The sequence below is a fragment of the Gymnoscopelus microlampas genome (genome assembly GCF_963454915.1).
Source record: "Gymnoscopelus microlampas genome assembly, chromosome: 2".
Taxonomy (NCBI): Eukaryota; Metazoa; Chordata; class Actinopteri; order Myctophiformes; family Myctophidae; genus Gymnoscopelus; species Gymnoscopelus microlampas.
The window spans coordinates 35,311,421-35,329,106 of NC_139939.1; the positions used below are offsets into that span (position 1 = coordinate 35,311,421).

A 17,686-nucleotide genomic window follows, 5' to 3' on the forward strand; every position below is an offset into this window, starting at 1 on the left:
CGTGCGTGCGTGCGTGCGTGCGTGCGTGTGCGTGTGTCATGTAGTTTGCGCTGGCTGCTAAATAACTACCAGCAGGATGTGAGGCTTGCTCTGGATGTGTCGTCCTTCTACCAACAAGCTGACACCATCATTTCCAACATCAACAAGAAGGTACGACTAATAATAGTTATGGTATTACTAATGGTGATATTAATAGTAATACCAATTGTAATAATAATAATAATATTATTATTATTAGTAATACATAATTAATTCATTATATTATTATTATATTTAGTCCCCACTCTTTTGATGTATTTTGTCACATAGGAAAATAAATTGCGTCAGACTTTGTGTGCAAGGGCCTTACATAAAATGTCAGGATTATGGTTTGAGTTCGATTTGATCTGCCTACATCTCTGCCATGCTGGATGAAGACAGACAATCTCTGTAACCTTTGAACTTTCTAGAGTAGTGTCCTCACTGGATCAGCTAAGCTGAGAAGCAAGGAGATACCTGACATTCAGGAGATTGCCTTTCAGATAGCAGTAAGTCTTACATTTTTATTGAACTTGTATTGAACTTTTTCTGTTACTTAGCATTGTTGTACCCAGTCTACCCACTCGCCTTTCCTGTAACTGTGCATGCTGGGTGTTACTTAAGCACTGGAAGCACGCTTCAGGATCAATAAAGCATCTATCTATCCGTCCATCCGTCCGTCCGTCCGTCCGTCCGTCCGTCCGTCCGTCCGTCCGTCCATCCATCCATCCTTTCTTTCTTTCTTTCTTTCTTTCTTTCTTTCTTTCTTTCTTTGTGCATTCCACACATCGTGGTTGTTATGTAATACCTCCATCTGTCCTTGGTCTAGTTCTGAAGTGAGTGGGTCTCTCTTGAAGCTTGTAAACCTGCTGCAGTTAAGTTGTGTCATTTCCCTCCATTGCTCCCCCCCAACCCCCCCCCCCCCTCACATGCTCTCTCGTACATACACACGGCAGGCATGCATAAACACACACACACACACACACACACACACACACACACACACACACACACACACACACACACACACACACACACACACACACACACACACACACACACACACACACACACACACACACACACACACACACACACACACACACACACACACACACACACACACACACACACACACACACACACACACACACACACACACACACACACACACACACACACACACTACTATGCTCTATGCTCACATCCTATACACACCCACATCTCCACCCTCACACACAAAACCACACATACACACATTTCTACACTACCACCCCAATAAACACAAACAGCCACAAGTGCAGTTTCTCTTTCTCTCTCTCACACACACCCTGGTCCATGCTCTTTCCAGATGTTGGAAGAGACTGCATTACGTCTGTCAGACCTTCATCCCACCCTGGCAGCAAGAGTGACACAGAAACAGGCCGAGGTCCAGGAGAGCTGGATCATTCTGCAGAACCACAGCAGGTACATACTGTATACATCTGATAGCAGCTAGTTACTGTCAAATGAATACGTTGAATACGGTCTGTATTCTCAAGAATAGTCAATGATCTGGGGTGGTGTTAACAAATTATATAAAGATTATATAAAAAATCCATTACATAGCCTACAGTACAGTGAAAGATTTCTTACTACATGTAGTACAACAGTAGAATAAGCTTCAGTTCCTAGAAAAACAACCTCGCTGTTCAAGCAACCAATAATAAGGACTACAGTGACCAGAGCCATAGTGCCCACACCCTATTATTGCCATGATCATAACAAGATTGTGTATGGGGAAATACCAATACTGCAATAAGCACATAAGTGCTAAGAACTTAGCTTTCACTAAACTAAATGTACTCAGCTAGGCCATACTGATGTTGAGTGTTGTGTGATATGCAGCTAGCGGAGTATTTCTCTGGGCATGCTCTGCTGAGTGTTTGGCAACACCCTGCTTGGGCAAAGGATCAAAGCATGGTTGAATTATGACTTCATACCCAACACTCGGTCCCCAAAAGCTGACATCACTAAAACAATCCCCATGAACTTATGGAAAACAAACCTCTAGATGAAAAGGATAATTATACCAAATTAATCATGGAAACACTGCCTGCGAATAAAACAACAGAGTGCTGGCTCTTATGTAACAAAGTGTTTTTGCCCAGAAGAGACGTTTAATAGCAACTGAAGTCGATTTTGAGATTAAGTTTGCCCTATTAAGCCTGGGAGTTACTTCTCAGGACAAATTGACTTAAGATAAACAACATGACACTGATATGAGGGAAGCTAATTCCTGACATTCTCTCTCAAGTGTGTAATGGCTGAGCTGCCAGCCAAACATAGGCTATTATCAGCAAATTGAATATACTGATAATATCCTGTATGTTGTGTGAAAGCTTTAGCCAAGAAAATATTTACGCATGACAAAAACCCTGGATATTCAAATAATGTGTTTTTCAGCAAAACAACAGAGTGCTAGTTTTCACACTGATGCCGAAATCATACAAGGGGTAGCAGGTTTTCAAGGACAGAGTGGTTATGAAAGTCACTTTAACAATAATGAAGTGTTTCAATCTTTCAATTCTACTAACATGTTTTATCCAACAGCAGTAATATAGCAATACATTGTTTTCTTGAAAGGATTTTCTACAATAATAATATGTATAGCCCCTGATTTCTCCACCAGATGTTTCTGACTCAGAAACGTGGTATGGTCCAGTGAGATGCGAGAGATGACTGTAGCTTTAGAACAGATTGGGTCTGTTCCGTTCCTATGGTGCTCATCTCTCCATGGATTGTTTGAGTCATGCTCCTAATTAATGTTGAGATAAAGCCAGCTGCAGAGATGCTTAATGCAATGGTTGGTTGAATAGTGGTTTGAGTAATGTGTAAATAATGTGAGGGAGTTGGCGGTGGACTTGCAGAATGATAGGGATACCATCCTGTATGGTCACAAGTTCGATCTCTGCAACAGGCACACATGTTCCAATGAAGTATCCTTGACCAAGACTGAACCCCTGCCTGCTTGGCCTATTGCATAAGCAGTGTCAGCTGCAATAAAGTCCCAAACTGAGAACAACATTTTGAAACCATTTAAATTAAATGGATTTCCTTTTTCTTTTGGATACCACATTTTAAAGTAAATCTGTTCAAAGAAAGCGTGTCTGCATACCCCAAGCGGCTCATAGGAAGAAATATCTCATCTAAAAGGAAACATGCAAAATCAACATGACAAGTAAAAGCGTAACTGATTTACTGTACAGTAGAGTGGCAGAGTGGCAAAGTGAATGATAACTAAATGAAAGGAGGAAGGCAGTATAAGGAAGGTTTAAAAATAAAACGTGTAAAAGACAAGTAGGGGAACCCAAGCCAATTAAAATAAACCTCAAGCATTGTCTTCTCCTCTTGGTTCCAAGACCTCCCATTTGACTCCTCCCTCCTTTATCTCTCCTTTCAAACAACTGAACCTCTTCCTGAAACCATGATCTCACCTCCTCACAGTGAGATGACATCATGCTGTAGAACCCTGCCAGCCGCCCGTCAACCGAGAGACAAAGACTTCTGTCTTGTCTGCCTGTCGAGGTCGCTGCGGTTACATAACATAACATTAGCTAATATGTAGAGTATCACTACAGTGCTATCCTGTACATCCTGTTGTTCTGACTCATGTTCCCAAACACACGTAGGGACATGTATGTCATGCTTTTGAAAAACAATCATACTTCGATGACATGACAGTGTTTTTGTTTGTATGGTATGTTGGACCACAGTTGAAATATGTAGAATAGGTCCCTGGTTGTTGTGTGCATTGATTCTCTAAGATGTAGACTGTGGTGTCATTCTGTGTTTTTGGTCTTTACAACATTTGTACCATACAGTATGAACTACTGGCTGCATGTTAGCTTTCAAATACATGTATTCTGGTCTAATCTAGCTTACACCCACACCCAACGAAGATTCAAATAGCCCATCATAACATTCGATTTGTTTTCATTTTAAAGACTGGTATTGGCTCTCTTTGTTTTTACATTTGAAAACTAGCAGCATGCAGAAACTACCTTGTAACTCTGCTAGCAACCTTTGAAGCTGACCTATACTAAGTTTGTTCAGATGGTTTAGATGACCTTATATAGCAGCACCTTTATCCAAAATGCTTTACAATGTGCATTACATCACCTATTTATGCACCGATGGCGGAGGAAACCATGCAAGGCACCAACCTGGTCATCGGGAGCATTTAGAGGTTCATTGTTTTGCTCAAGAACCACATTAACCCAAGGAACCATCTGTTTCCCAATTGGCCGTTCTAAGTCTGTCTGTCTGTCTTAATAGTATACATGTGTATATACTGTGTTGTATTTTATGAGGTGACAGGTCGTTATGATGTTATTGTGAATGGAAAGCACTTTGGGTCAACTTCTGTTGTTTTTAAATATGCTATACAAATAAAGGTGACTTGACTTGACATGTTTCTTTTACAGAAATGAAAAAGCAGATTATTTAAACACTCCCTCTGCTGAAGGTCATGCTCAACTTGATGCTGCACTGCAGGAATCCACATCATCTGCTGCTAAGGTACAAGCTCTGCCCGCTGTCACGTATATGCGGTATTGTTTTTTTTTTAAATCCAGTTGTCAATATACAAAACAATCCACAAAACAGATTTTTATCTTGCATGGCTTTTACTGCATGTTTTAACCTTGTTGTATTTTACTGTATTTTGTACTTTTGGGATTCTTTTGACATTGTTTTCTTCTGTGTACTGCCTTAGTGCCTTTTATATACTGCTTCTATAAAGCACATTGTAATTGACTTGTAAAACAGTAAACGTTTCTGTTTAATTGTGTAGTTTTCCAGCCACTGGCCTTTTGGACGAGGATGTTTGTTTCCTGTCATGGTTATTAACACAGTGTTATCTTTCCTCTGGCTCACTGTTCTCAAAGACTCAATCATGGCTGGAAGACAACGTTTCCATGATAGCCCCGACTCAGCAGCGGGTGAGCGTCAACTGTCCTGAAACAGTCAGTATAACACAGGAAGAGGGCGAAGAGGTCAAGTCAACGAGACCTGGATATAGACCTTGTTATGTAAGAGTAAGCATTTATCTCCCAAGTGTTCACATCCATAATGCTATGTATTTATTCTACGATAATGTAAGTTTGTCATTAAAATATAGATAGAGGATAAAGTCTAACAAGCAGTAGTATGTCAACCCACAAACATTTACCATTTACCAAAATTATCCTTTTAGCCAAAATGTTTTACTGCAGTTTTGACTAATAAATTATTCCGTCAATCAATCAATCAAACCATTTATTCATTATTATTATTATTATTATTGGTATTCATGTTTTTGCCATATCTGTATTTTTTTTTATCTGTGTCAATATGTTTTCAACCTCTAACATAAAAACAAATAAATCACATCTTTTATTCCTATCCTCACATCCCTCAAGCCTTTTGAACATTGAAACTTTTAGCTTTGTCAGTTTTTTATTGCAACTTTAATAAGGGGTTCTACATCTCAGCAACTGTAGAGTCCAAAAACATAACACAAAACCAATAAAGTACATTTTGGAGGTCCACCAAATGTTACCAATATGTCTCTTCTCCCAGGATTCCACTCTGACATTGAAGATCAACCAACTCCTGTCCAGATGTGCTGAGCTCAGCATGGACATACTGGACATAGAAACTGAACTGGTGACCAGGTGTGACCCGGCAAACTCTGACCTCGAAGGACTACAAGAACAGCAAGACAAACTAGAGGTGTGACTAAATTAACTAGAGGAGCTTTACATCAACAAAACACTACTTTTCTCTCCACCTTTTTTCCTAGGATTTGTCCAGCCTGGTGGAAGTTTCTCTCATGAATCTGTTGATCAATGTAGCTTGCAGGTAGTTTAGTGAATAACCACTTAAACCCTTTAGACTTAGTATACTGGACCTGAGTTGGCTCTGTACTTGGACTGCTTTTGTCTGTCTACACCAAATCTCTTCGCCCAGATTAGCTGATCTACATATTCATAACATGTCGCAACGCGAGCGTTGTGAGCTAATATATCTGCTATTTTAAATTATGCACAGTATAGTATCTTGGAATAGTGTGTGCTGTAAAATATATAAGAATTTTTATATCTGATATCACAGCGAGAATCTATGCGTTAGACTGGCTTGGAGTGTGAATTTTAGCAAGTCAGGAATATATTGTTGCATTGTGGGATGTTCCACTCGACTATCCAAATGATAAACCTGCATTCACCTTCCCCCCCGCTTCCTCTATCATGCAGGCCAGCAGTCCATGTCAGCACTTACTCTAACTTAATACGACGATAATTACTGTACGTCATATGCTGGGGGCATAGGTTTAAAAAGAATTGCTGTTATATGTCTTTTAGATGGAGCAGGAGATGATGAGAGAGGATGTGCAGGAGGTGGAGGTACAGATACAGAAGCAGTCCTGTGGCCTCCAGGCTTTGTCTCCTGAGGAGGTCCGTTCTCTGAAAGAGGCACGGTCCACCCTGCAGGCATGGGAGGAATTAGGGTGGAGTTTGGCAGAGAACCGGTCCTCACTGCAACAGTTCAAACAACTGCAACACTTTCTGAGGACCTACCTGGCCATGATGTGAGTCATTCCACTATTTGCTGTTACAAAGGATTTTTTTTTGTCATCATACCTTCTTTTTTTTTTTACCTTTGTTTTGTCCTACAATGTACTTTATTCTATTAAACTGTAAATGCAGTAAATTTAGTAATTTAATCTATTTTTAAGTCAAGCCTGACAATGTGATCAGATCATTTCACTTTCACATACTTGTTATTATTCCATGTCATGCGCAGTACTAAATAAGAAGAGCTTTATTCCAAAATGGCTATTTGAAAAATGTGACACCTACTCAGAGAAAGCTTTTTAGAGGATAGTGGATGTTTTTGATCTAAAAATGCCTTCTAAATCTAAAATGTTGCTATATATAGCAACAACTAAAATGATACAGATGCTGTCCTGGATTGAAGGGGTTAAAGATAGAATAATCAACATTAGGAAAAGTTTTGTTTTTCCAAAACTAAACTGTTTGGAATTGGAAATTAACTTGTCACTCTGAACTGAACTTGTCACTTTTCACAAGAAGCTCAACGTTTACCACCGTTTCCTTTCCAGCTCCTGGGCTGAAGAAACCAGAGCATCGATTTTCTCTGAAGTTTCAATGAAGAAGCTGAGACAAGCAGAATCAACTGAGTGCTCTGACCTGGACCTTGGGATTCAGGAGAAGTTTAAAGACTTTGATGAACTCGTAGAAGCTGGACAAAATATTGTCAAAGACAGACATCACTTGGCAGACATCGTAAGTTCTTCCACAAGGGAGAAATATTTGTTTTTTAAATTGTGGAGGAGATTTCATTGTATTAATTGAGATTTTTCATAATTGTCTACGATAATTTTGGTGGATAAGTAGTTATGTGTTGACTATCCTGTAACCAATGTCTGGGGTATGATCCCAAATGGCCACTAGTTTCTACTCTGCCAAATTGTCCTTTGCAAAGCAAAGAATCACTACCCACTGCATGGACTATGTGTTTGACCATGACCTCTGACCCGTACATGTGGATGAAAAGCAGAAGTGTCTTTCAGTCACACACAAACCTCCCCTCTCTCCACAGATAAAAGAAAGAACTGAGGAATTGCAAAGCATGCTGGGATGGATTATGGTCCACTGGAAAGCACAAAAAGCCTTGCTGGGTCAGAGAAAGCCAGCTTTAACACAGGAGTCTGATCATCAGCATAAAGTAGCACCTACACAACCGCCGCCACAGGTAGATACTGGGGTACTAGTGCATGTATACTTTAGTACTAGTTATCGGTACATATATATATGTATATTAGTCCACAAAAAAGAAAAAGGAATGATGCTGTCTTTCACTCTTCACAGGTTCAGCCTACACCATCACCTACACAACCTCAGCCACAGGTAGGAGATACTGGTGCATGTTTACGTTAGTGCTGGTTATCAGTACATACAGTATCTATGTATATATATATACAGTATATATATATATATATATATATATATATATATATATATATATATATATATATATATATATATATATATATATATATATATATATATATATATATATATATATATATATATATATATATTAGTGCACAAAAAAAAGGATGATGCTGTCTTTCACTCTTCACAGGTTCAGCCTACACCATCAGTGTCGATGGAACCTTTAGGAAGTTTCCGGCTGGAGCCCACACAGGTGCCATCCGCCACCCAGCTCCAAGGACCTCATGAAGAACCGACAGAAGATACTGCTTTTCAGGGAGCAAAGAACAGCAAACTGGCATTCATTGTCCAACGAGACCCTTCTGATGAGTCAACCAATTCTCCCAGTGTTGTCCTGGAGGAGCCCTGTACCACGGTGACGCCGCTGGGAGGAAGCATCAGTGTCATTCTAACCCTTGACCCACAGCAGCCAGAGGGAAGCCAGGCCCAGAGCCCTGATGAACAGCCGATATCACCAGAGCCCGTACACAGGGTTGGTGCCCATTTAGTCACACATTTATTTATGCTCAATGTTGGGTACTGTTTTAGTCTATACAGTACATAACAGATTAATAACTTGCTCACTGGTTTGTTTGGGGCATGTGCATAAGATTATTGTATATCATTATACAATAGTCAGTGCATGTACTCTAAGCTCATTACTTGAAGATTTGTGATGAACTGAAGATTCACTGCAGTTCCTCAATAAATACACCCATGTGTTCTGTGTATAGGTGCTTCCTTCACATTTTCCATTTTCCATTTAACAGGTCAGTACGTATTTACATGTCACCGATGGAAACAAAGAGAGTCCTGATTGCAAAGACGGCACTTTGGAAAACACATTTGCCACGACACAATCCAACCCTCCTACTATGTCTACCACCGCCACCACTTTCCTACCCAAAGTCAGCACCGTGCTCCTCCCTACATCTGCAGCCACCAGCTCCTTCTCCACTTTAAATGTGAAACCCACAGCCAAGAAGAGGAAGAAGGCCTTCCACCGGCATACAGTGACTGGCCTGGCTGAAGTGGACTGTAGGGGAGCTGCTGCACCTACCACTGCTGTGCCACATAGAGCCAACACCTGGCCTCTAAAGACAAGTGAGAAGATCTCACCTACCAGCCCAGTAAACACAGAGCTCCAGCTGTACATCAAAAATAATTCACTGGTGACTAGGGCAGAAGATGAAATTTTAGCCACACCTAATATTTGTACCATACAAGGGGATTCCATGAAGTCCCCAGGGACGATCGGTGATTCAGAGAAGACCCCGTACAGCATCGCTCTGGGTTCAACGCTGAGCTTCGACTTGCCCACAAACTGGGAGGGGATCTCCCGCATCACCTCCAAAGACCTTAACATTGGAAGAAAGCCCACAGATAGAGCTGAGGACTTTGTCAGTACAAATGGTCTCTCAGCTAATCTACAAAGCGATCAGGCCAAAATACCATCTAAAGTTATCACAAAGACCTTGGGTGTAAAAGCAGGGAGCAGGAGTTCTGAGGAAGATGATAGGGCCAATCCACAGGACAGTGTCTCAAATTGTGTCTCTATTCTCTATCCTTCACCTCTGGAGAAAGATTGCAATCATTGTAGCCAGCCAGAGGCTGGCCCTGCCTCGCATCAGTCAAGCTCCTTTCACATCCATGGAGTCAGTGAACAAGGTGAAGAAGAAGTTAGCACACAAGAAGGTACTTTATGTGTGCAAAGGCAAAGCACTGAGCCTGCCCAATGCACTCAGACTGCACCTGAAAACACTTGCACCAAAAATGTACACACTCGTCACAAATGTTTAAGTGTTCATACGAAGATTTGTGACCTCAAAGGTCATATCTATTACTCTCCTAAGCAGCAGCAGCAGCCACTTGCTCGCCAAACTTGTCTCATAACCCAATCAGTGAAGGGACATTCCCCTGCACCAGTGAAGTTGCTGGGTCGAGGCGTGGGCAGAGCCGGTCGTGTTGTGGTCTGCTCAGAGGAAAACTGTGCTGTGTGCTCGTGTGCTTTATTAGCCCCCAGGATAGCAGCAGGAAAGGAGACCCCACACAGCCAAGTGTCAGTGAAGGGATTACATCCCGTTCACCCAGACCACTGGCAGTTTGAAGAGGTGGAGGATGAATTAGAGGACATCTGGAACGCGGTAGACAGGGAGAGGGCTCCCTGACCTGTATCCAGAGAATGAAAAATGAAAATGAAAATATTCTTTAGTAGTAGTTAATAGTCTTTCTGTCATTAGGCTGGTAATCCCTGTGTGTTGGAATGGCTAAAGACTCTGTGCCACAGTATGTGTAGTATGTACTAGTTGCTTTCCAGTGGTTGTGTGGCCACCATTACATTATGCACCATAGCTACTCAAAACAGTGTTTGGGCTCTTAGCTGACCATTTTTTCCATTGCAAATTTCTGTGAGTGAGTACCCCCCGCCCCACCCCCCACATAGGCGTGACCACTTACTAACGGAAGTTACCCAAAGACTAAGGAAATACAAAGGATTTAATGTGTGAGAGGGCATGGTGGATTGTACGAGCTCTTGTGTTCCACTAGGTGGCAGGCAAGTGTAACTATCTATTTGCCTTCTGGTTCTGTCAGAGTTACTTAAAACCAGTAACTCAACTTAAAAGACAGAGACAGACTGAGTCTTTCAGTTATTATCTCCGCCAGGCCACTGAAGCCGGGGATTATGTTTCCCCCCCCCTGTGAGTCAGTCTGCGAGTCTGTCTCTCTGTCATATAAACTCTAATTCCCCCCGCAGCTTCCTCATGCCCTGATGGCTGCACCCCATGACTAATGTGTTTTCCCCTTTTTTTACCGAATGGGTTCCCAGTTTGCCCCATGACTGACACAGTCTTGGGTTGGCAACCAGGGACGGATTAACCCCCGCATGGGCCCCTGGGCCGCCAACCTTTTAGGGCCCCCCCTAAAAAAAAAGGTTACAGGTATGGTGTGTATGATATGAAATCCTTAATCATATTCCATCATATATGGAAGGGCCCCAGGAGCCATTGGAGCCCAGGAGCCCTTGAAGGGCCCCAGGAGCCCTTGTCAGGGCCTCAAACCCAGTGAGAATCACTAGTGTAAATACAGAGGAGGGGCCCACACATTTGATATTTGATTAACGTATACAATTCATTTTAGTAAATTGTCAATGGCCGCGTGGCCCAGTTCCCCCGAAGGGCCCCTGAGAGCCAAGGGCCCCTGGGCCACGGCCCCGGCGGCCCAATGGCTAATACAGCCCTGTAGGCAACCCAGTCTGGCAGAGATCTGCGCTCCAACAAGGAGCGCACATTTCCTGATGTCACTTTATGAAACTACTTAACTGCAGTACTTGGTGTGATTATGTTTTTATACTTGCTATACATATTGCTTTGTAGACATATCGCTAAAGGAATGAATTTTCTACATATTTGTTCTGCTGTACTCTTACAAAACAATAAATAAAATAAAATAAAACATGCTAAATGAAAATGTCAAATGTTGGATATCAATTTATATTTGAATAATGTAACGCCCTTATTCAAAGTGACAGCGAGTGAGCAGATGGCAGTTAGAGGTCTCGAACATCTCACGCAGTAACACTTAGAGGAGTAGCTCTGGTAGGCTGGACCAGAGCTATTAGAGGAGTAGTTCACCCAAAAAATGTCTTATTTTCTATCAATTACACACCCCATGAAGCCTTGAATTCATGGAGATTCTTTTGTTTTTGTCACATTCCGAAGCCAATAATTTGATGACTGGCGGAGTCTCCGGTAGGAGACTTGCAGAGTCTCCTACTGAGTCTCCTACTGACAAATTATTTGTTCAGGTTAGGAATGAATACCAATACTTTGGGTGAACTACTCCTTTAAACAACACTCGTGTCTCTTGATGGTCACATTGAACACACAGAAGGCACATACTGTATCAAACCTATTATGTCATATGACAGTCTCTCAAACCATTGCCAAAATAGGACTTTGGTATTCAGGGTCTTTGCTCAAAGACACCTGATGGATGGATGATGCTGGCTAATGCAGAGATCAAATGGCCTTGCCTTCTAAAGTGATTAGTGACTTATAGCAGTGGTTCTCAAACCTTTTCATACCAAGGAAGGACACCCAAAATAATGGCGGACCCCCACAAGAGAAGATAGTGTAAAAGAAATGCAAAATGATTCAACATTTTTCAAATACTTTTCAAAAATGTTCAAAAAAAAAAAAAGCAGATCTACAAGCTTGTCACTGCAAGCTTGCCACTACTTTAGCAGGGGATATATTATATAATGGACAACAGCCTTGGGTTGAAAGAAATCATGTTTTTCCCATAAGGAACCGCTGAGTTAATTCCACATAGTGTGGCTAGGGGGCAGTATAACATCAACTTTTCACATGATACCGATGTTCACTGGTGTCTGAGAGGCTCAATCAATGAAGATCTAAATCCAAACAACAGTCAAGACTGTAATTTTACCTAGAGTCAATTTCATTCACAGTGAATTTGAGATTGGTCTGCTTTTCTTAGCTAGTCTCAGCTATTTATCCAACAATAACTTAAGAAAATCACTGGTAAAAATAGAAATCCGTTCATTTATAGATCTTTCACTGAAATAACTGTGGAAGGGGCGGACTTTCGATCTTGTTACACATAAATCAGTAACCTATCGAAATCTGTAGCTTTATATGTCACTTTTGGCAAATTCATGGTTACTGTGCACAAAGGAATGAGGATGGAAAGTCAACTGAAAATATTTGGTTGATGATGTGATGTCAGATCAGGGGCCTACACGCCCCTTATCAAGATAGAAGATTCCCAATAGGGTATTTGTCACTGATCATACAGGTAGAAGCATCAAAATGTTGTCATGGCATGTTCTGATGCAACAACAATAATAACAATAATAAAATAATTGATAATACTGGATGTAAAAAAAAAAGGGGAGAATTAACATAAAAGGTCAAACCCTATCATATCCCAACTCAATTACGCTAGATGTATTGTCAGTGGCACATGGAATCATCCTAGGTTTCAATACGGTTTTCAAATAAATAAATAAAACGCCCAAATAAATAAATATTAATAAATGAGAGTAACAATAGTTTCCAAAACTGCAAAACAATGGCCTCTATGGCCACATAATTCGATGGGTCACTACTTTCGGAGTAACACCTCCAACTGCTGGCTAGTGGCTAGTACTCGAAGCAATGCAAAGGCAACTCAGAGCGGAGGCAAGCGGACTTTTTCAGAGCGACGTACGCACTGCTTTTTGTAACCAACCACTGATAAAGAAGTCAGGATCTTAACTATCACTGGAGGCTGGAGCAGAGCTGTTAAAGTCGATTCACTGGAAATTGACATCCTCTGTCTGAGGTAAGACAATTCTTCAGAACTAATAACTTTATTCGTTGCGCTGCTGATGTTGTATCCCCTGAAACTCACTGTTGGTTGTGTGTTGTTACCAATGGGACCTTATTATGGCGAGTGAAGCGTCTTGGTGTTAGTAATGAACAACTGAAAATCACGTACAAATGCTGGTTTAGACGCCTAGACTCGTCGAGTAAAGAAAGACTACTGTCAACAACAGCAACTTTTAAAGCGGTTGAACTGGCTTCGCTTCCCTCGTCCATTCATGAGCGATAAATGCTTTCAGTTCGTTACGGTTAATTTAACATTCAATTAGGTTGTTATTTAACATTCATTGTCTATATCAAACCACATATAATCATATAATGTAAGCCAGCAACCACATGCAAAGTAGGTTATACAAACATTATTATAAACATTTGCTTTTTAGAGTTGCTTATGGAGTGATAGTGTAGTGTGCCTTTTGCAAGGGTGTCTTGCAAAGTTAAACAAAAACACCCACACGTTGCATGCAATCTAGGCGAAGCACTTTCTTCCTATTCGTGCTCTTGTCGGTCAACAAAGAAACACATTGATAAGCGTTTGTTGGGTCTGTCAGATAAGTGTTGTTCTGCACGTGAGTCTTTTGATACATTTGCCGAAAAATCCCCCCTCGTTAACCTGGCAAACGACTTGTGCCATCAGTCTCCTCACATGAAGATGGATCGCCCTCCAAATGCCAAAGGGCCCTGAGATCCGAGGACGAGCTGAAGAGTAAATCGCTCGAACAGATGACTTTTCTTTTTATCTGAATTGGCAGGAGGGGATGTCGGCACTCAGCCCTTTAAATGACAGCCCCCTGGGAGCTCTCCAAGTTTCTCTGGAGTGAAGGAAAGCTAATTAAAAGGCAAGGCTTTTGTTTTAGCTCTGGTTTCTAACTCTGGACTATTTGAGACGTGCCAAGCTGTCTATAGACCCACACTGCGAAAAAGTTATTTAAACTAGCACTAGCACTTGTTTTTCCTCAAGTGACAAACCTGCCTATGGTGTGACATTATTTTCCCAGTGCAAATAAAGGGGGCAAACGTATTTTAATGATTTGAGTGACACTATCTTGATCACCTGTAGGCAGTAGGCATATCTGGCATGAGGCAACTTGTTTCAAGTAAGTTCTTGAAACAAAACCTAGACTACATCATAAAAAAGGAAAGAAGGAAAGATGTAGATGTAGTTTTGTATCTGAATCCAGAACAGGCTTTGTCCATTACCAGAGTCTCCTTTGGGTTGTGGAAGGACTGTCAGGACAGTTGCAGTCAACAAGGTGCTTATGGGAGAACGGTTTAATCCACTCATCTAAATCCTACTCCACTCTGACCTCGTCTCATGGTGTTGTAAAACAAACTTAATTAAGGGTAATTTATACTTAGTTGTGCACTGATCTACAAGCCACGATGCCTCACAGCACGGCACACTGTACATTTGTAGGTCTGCTATTTTCGGTGTGTGACTCGGCAAGCAAGTATAAATAATGCATTACTGTAGCTTTACTCTGTTGCAGTCACTGGAGTTGTCATTACATTAAAGCTCAGGGTTTGCTCCCCTGAGCCAACATTTGTGGGATTTTGGGGATCTAAAAGCAACCACATTGCAAAACTATCCATCTTAAGTATTTTTCTTAAAACAAACAAAAGCATCTGCCATTTTGTTGTGATAATTTAATAACAATGTTCCCAGTGCATTTGGACATAAATAGCACATTTTAGTCACAGTGTCTTTAAATTCAGTCACACCATTCAAGAAACAATGTAGCTGCAACCATGCAGCTGGTAAAAGCCACTGTGTCAGTCTGTTGGTCCAAAATGTTCAAGCTCAAACTGGGAGCTGGTCGCAACTAACCCTAAACTGAATTACTGTACATGCTAGTTGAAAAACACATCATGAATTGTACTACTGGATGCATGCATACATGATTAAATGTCTTGTTAAAGTGATAAGTGATATGTTTTGGTAAATTATTATTTTTTGTTAAAAAGGTTGAAGTACTCTGATAGTAATCATTGCTACAGAGCATTTGTTCGGTCACAGGGGTCTCTCCAGCTCTTTAGTAAACAGAATATAGTACATTTTCAGGTAGGTGACAACATTTAAGCCAATCAGGAGAGAGCACTGAAAATGCATTTTCTGTTTTAATAAAGAGCTGGAAAGACAGCGAGACTTCTTTTACTGAACAAGCACTCTATAGCAATGAGTACTATCAGAATATAGAGCTATTTAACACTTATTTTAACCAAAGTAAACCACTTACCCTACCTTTTTAACAAGATAGATATTTTTAGCTGTGACCATGCAGCTAGTATAATTCACTCAGTCAGTAGCTTATAATGTACAACCAAAACTTTCTAGCGCAAACCAAGCGCTAATCACATCTTTTCACAAATGAGTATGCTTATATACAGTGAATAAACAAAGCATGGCCAGCAATATTCGATTAAACAGGGATGTTGCATCATTCATAGTACTGATGCATCCCTGGTATGATGAACTATAATGATATGATAATACACCCCTGTATGTGTCATGTTTCCCTCAGAACCAGGTCATAGTAGAGAGAAGAGAACACCAGGGACAGGAGGCCCTACATGCCAAACTTCTGTAGACTAAACAAGATGTCATAGGCTACATTCCCTCCCATCTCTAAATCCCAGCAGTATCTGTACTGTGGGCAAGATTATAAGGCAGCATATCTCCCATATGTCCCACATCAATACCCATATTTCTCATTTTGTACTGTACATTAACAATTTCATGTTGCAAGACAACATTCCTACATGTATTGTGCTTGGCAAATGGTAATAATGCAGTTCAGCTGTTTTGATTTATTTCATCCCATTTACCATTTCATGTTGTTACTCCTGCAAGCAGTATTGCTCATTAAACTGCCCCAGAATCCGCATACAATTACAGGTAAATGTCATGGCAAATTGGGGCAGCAGTGTTTCAGGAGGTAGCGCAGCCATCTGGGAAACGGACCGTCCCCGGTTCGATTCCTGGCTTTCTGTCGTAGTGTCCTTGAGCAAGGCAATGAACCTTTTACTGCTCCAAGAGTGCTAAGTGGCTGAGCATTGTTCCCAATAGTCTGTCAAAGGCAGAGAACGAATTTCCTCATGGGGATCAATACAAGTTAACAAATGCTTACTTACATTGCAATTTGTTCCAAGATAGCCCAAACGTTTCACTGTCACATTTGTTTTCCTTCATTTAGTACATTTGACTCAAATGTAAATCTCTCTGGATAACTTAATACCTCAAATGATTTGAACCTCAAATGATTCAAGGTATTAAGTTATCCAGGGAGACTTGCAATGAGTGCAAGAATAGAATGTATTCCTAGATTTCCAACAGTAGCAGCAAGGTAAAGAAATCAGATCCAGGGAGAGCTGGGTGAAAGAAAAACAAACAAACTGGGAGATCAGGTGTAAATCACCTTGGTTGCTGTGGTAACCAAGCCTTACGCTTTAGCTACACATCCCGCTTGCCTTGTCGGACTCATGGACACGATTTTAAAAGGAGAGGAGGGGTTGCAACTACAAATTGTTGATTCTTACTCTGGTGGCCCACAGAGCGCTGTGTAGTGATGGCTTTTTCTGTGTGACAGGAGTAGGCTGCCTTAAAGAGGCTATGCCAGCCTGGGAATAGAGCTGTTCTCACTTCCACCAAACTGACTATGACATTCATACGGCATTGGCAGCCCGCCAGAGAAGCAACAAGTCAGCCAGCCAGCGAGTCAGCTTGGTAGTCAGTCTGGGAGTTAGTCAAGTGTGTTTATGCTTCAACCAGCCAAATACTCAGCCAGTCAGTTTGCTATTCAGGCAGCTAACTACTGGCCATTATTCATCAGCAGTGAGCAGGGACCTGTAGCCTCAGAGGACTTTAATGGATTACCATGTTTAACTGTGTTCACAGCCTTGTAGGTTTTGCTGAGTTTAGGAATCTGCTAGTAGCAGCAGGTGCAGACATGGTTTCAACAAGAAGGTCAGGTCAGCAAAAGAGAGTTGTTTGAAATTAAGTTACACTACCAGTTATAATAATGCAGATCTATCATATGGGACTACGGCTAGTCTGCCAATGCCACGTTTGAAGATTTGTCAACAAAAGGAAAGTCATTGATATAATTGCATCTTCCTGAGTAATTGTATCATTCTATTACTGCACAGAAATCAAGCTTTTTCTTACTGCATTTGCATACTAATTAAGTTTAAAGTTCAATTCCCCCCCTAAAACATAAAGCGCCTGCTTGTAACAATACTAAT

The 17,686-nt window shown here is 41.1% G+C and overlaps 2 protein-coding genes across 4 annotated transcripts in view; both read left to right on the top strand.

The window, feature by feature from the left end:
• Positions 1–50: 50 nt before the first annotated feature.
• Positions 51–11,525, top strand: LOC311057970 (uncharacterized protein). The gene is made up of 12 exons (XM_084075196.1): positions 51–150; positions 450–527; positions 1,370–1,485; positions 4,485–4,578; positions 4,947–5,096; positions 5,620–5,772; positions 6,402–6,628; positions 7,163–7,346; positions 7,663–7,815; positions 7,932–7,970; positions 8,209–8,550; positions 8,828–11,525. Exons 3-12 carry the CDS (start codon positions 1,370–1,372, stop codon positions 10,223–10,225), a joined length of 2,856 nt encoding a protein of 951 aa, XP_083931322.1. The 5' UTR covers positions 51–150; positions 450–527; the 3' UTR covers positions 10,226–11,525.
• A 1,740-nt stretch (positions 11,526–13,265) lies between these two features.
• sipa1l2 (signal-induced proliferation-associated 1 like 2) overlaps positions 13,266–17,686 on the top strand; it is a 94,391-nt gene continuing 89,970 nt past the window's right edge. For all 3 annotated transcript variants that reach the window (XM_084041814.1, XM_084041817.1, XM_084041815.1), the window contains exon 1: positions 13,266–13,403. The gene's annotated coding sequence lies outside the window, so the exon portion shown is untranslated. The remainder of the gene's footprint in view (positions 13,404–17,686) is intronic.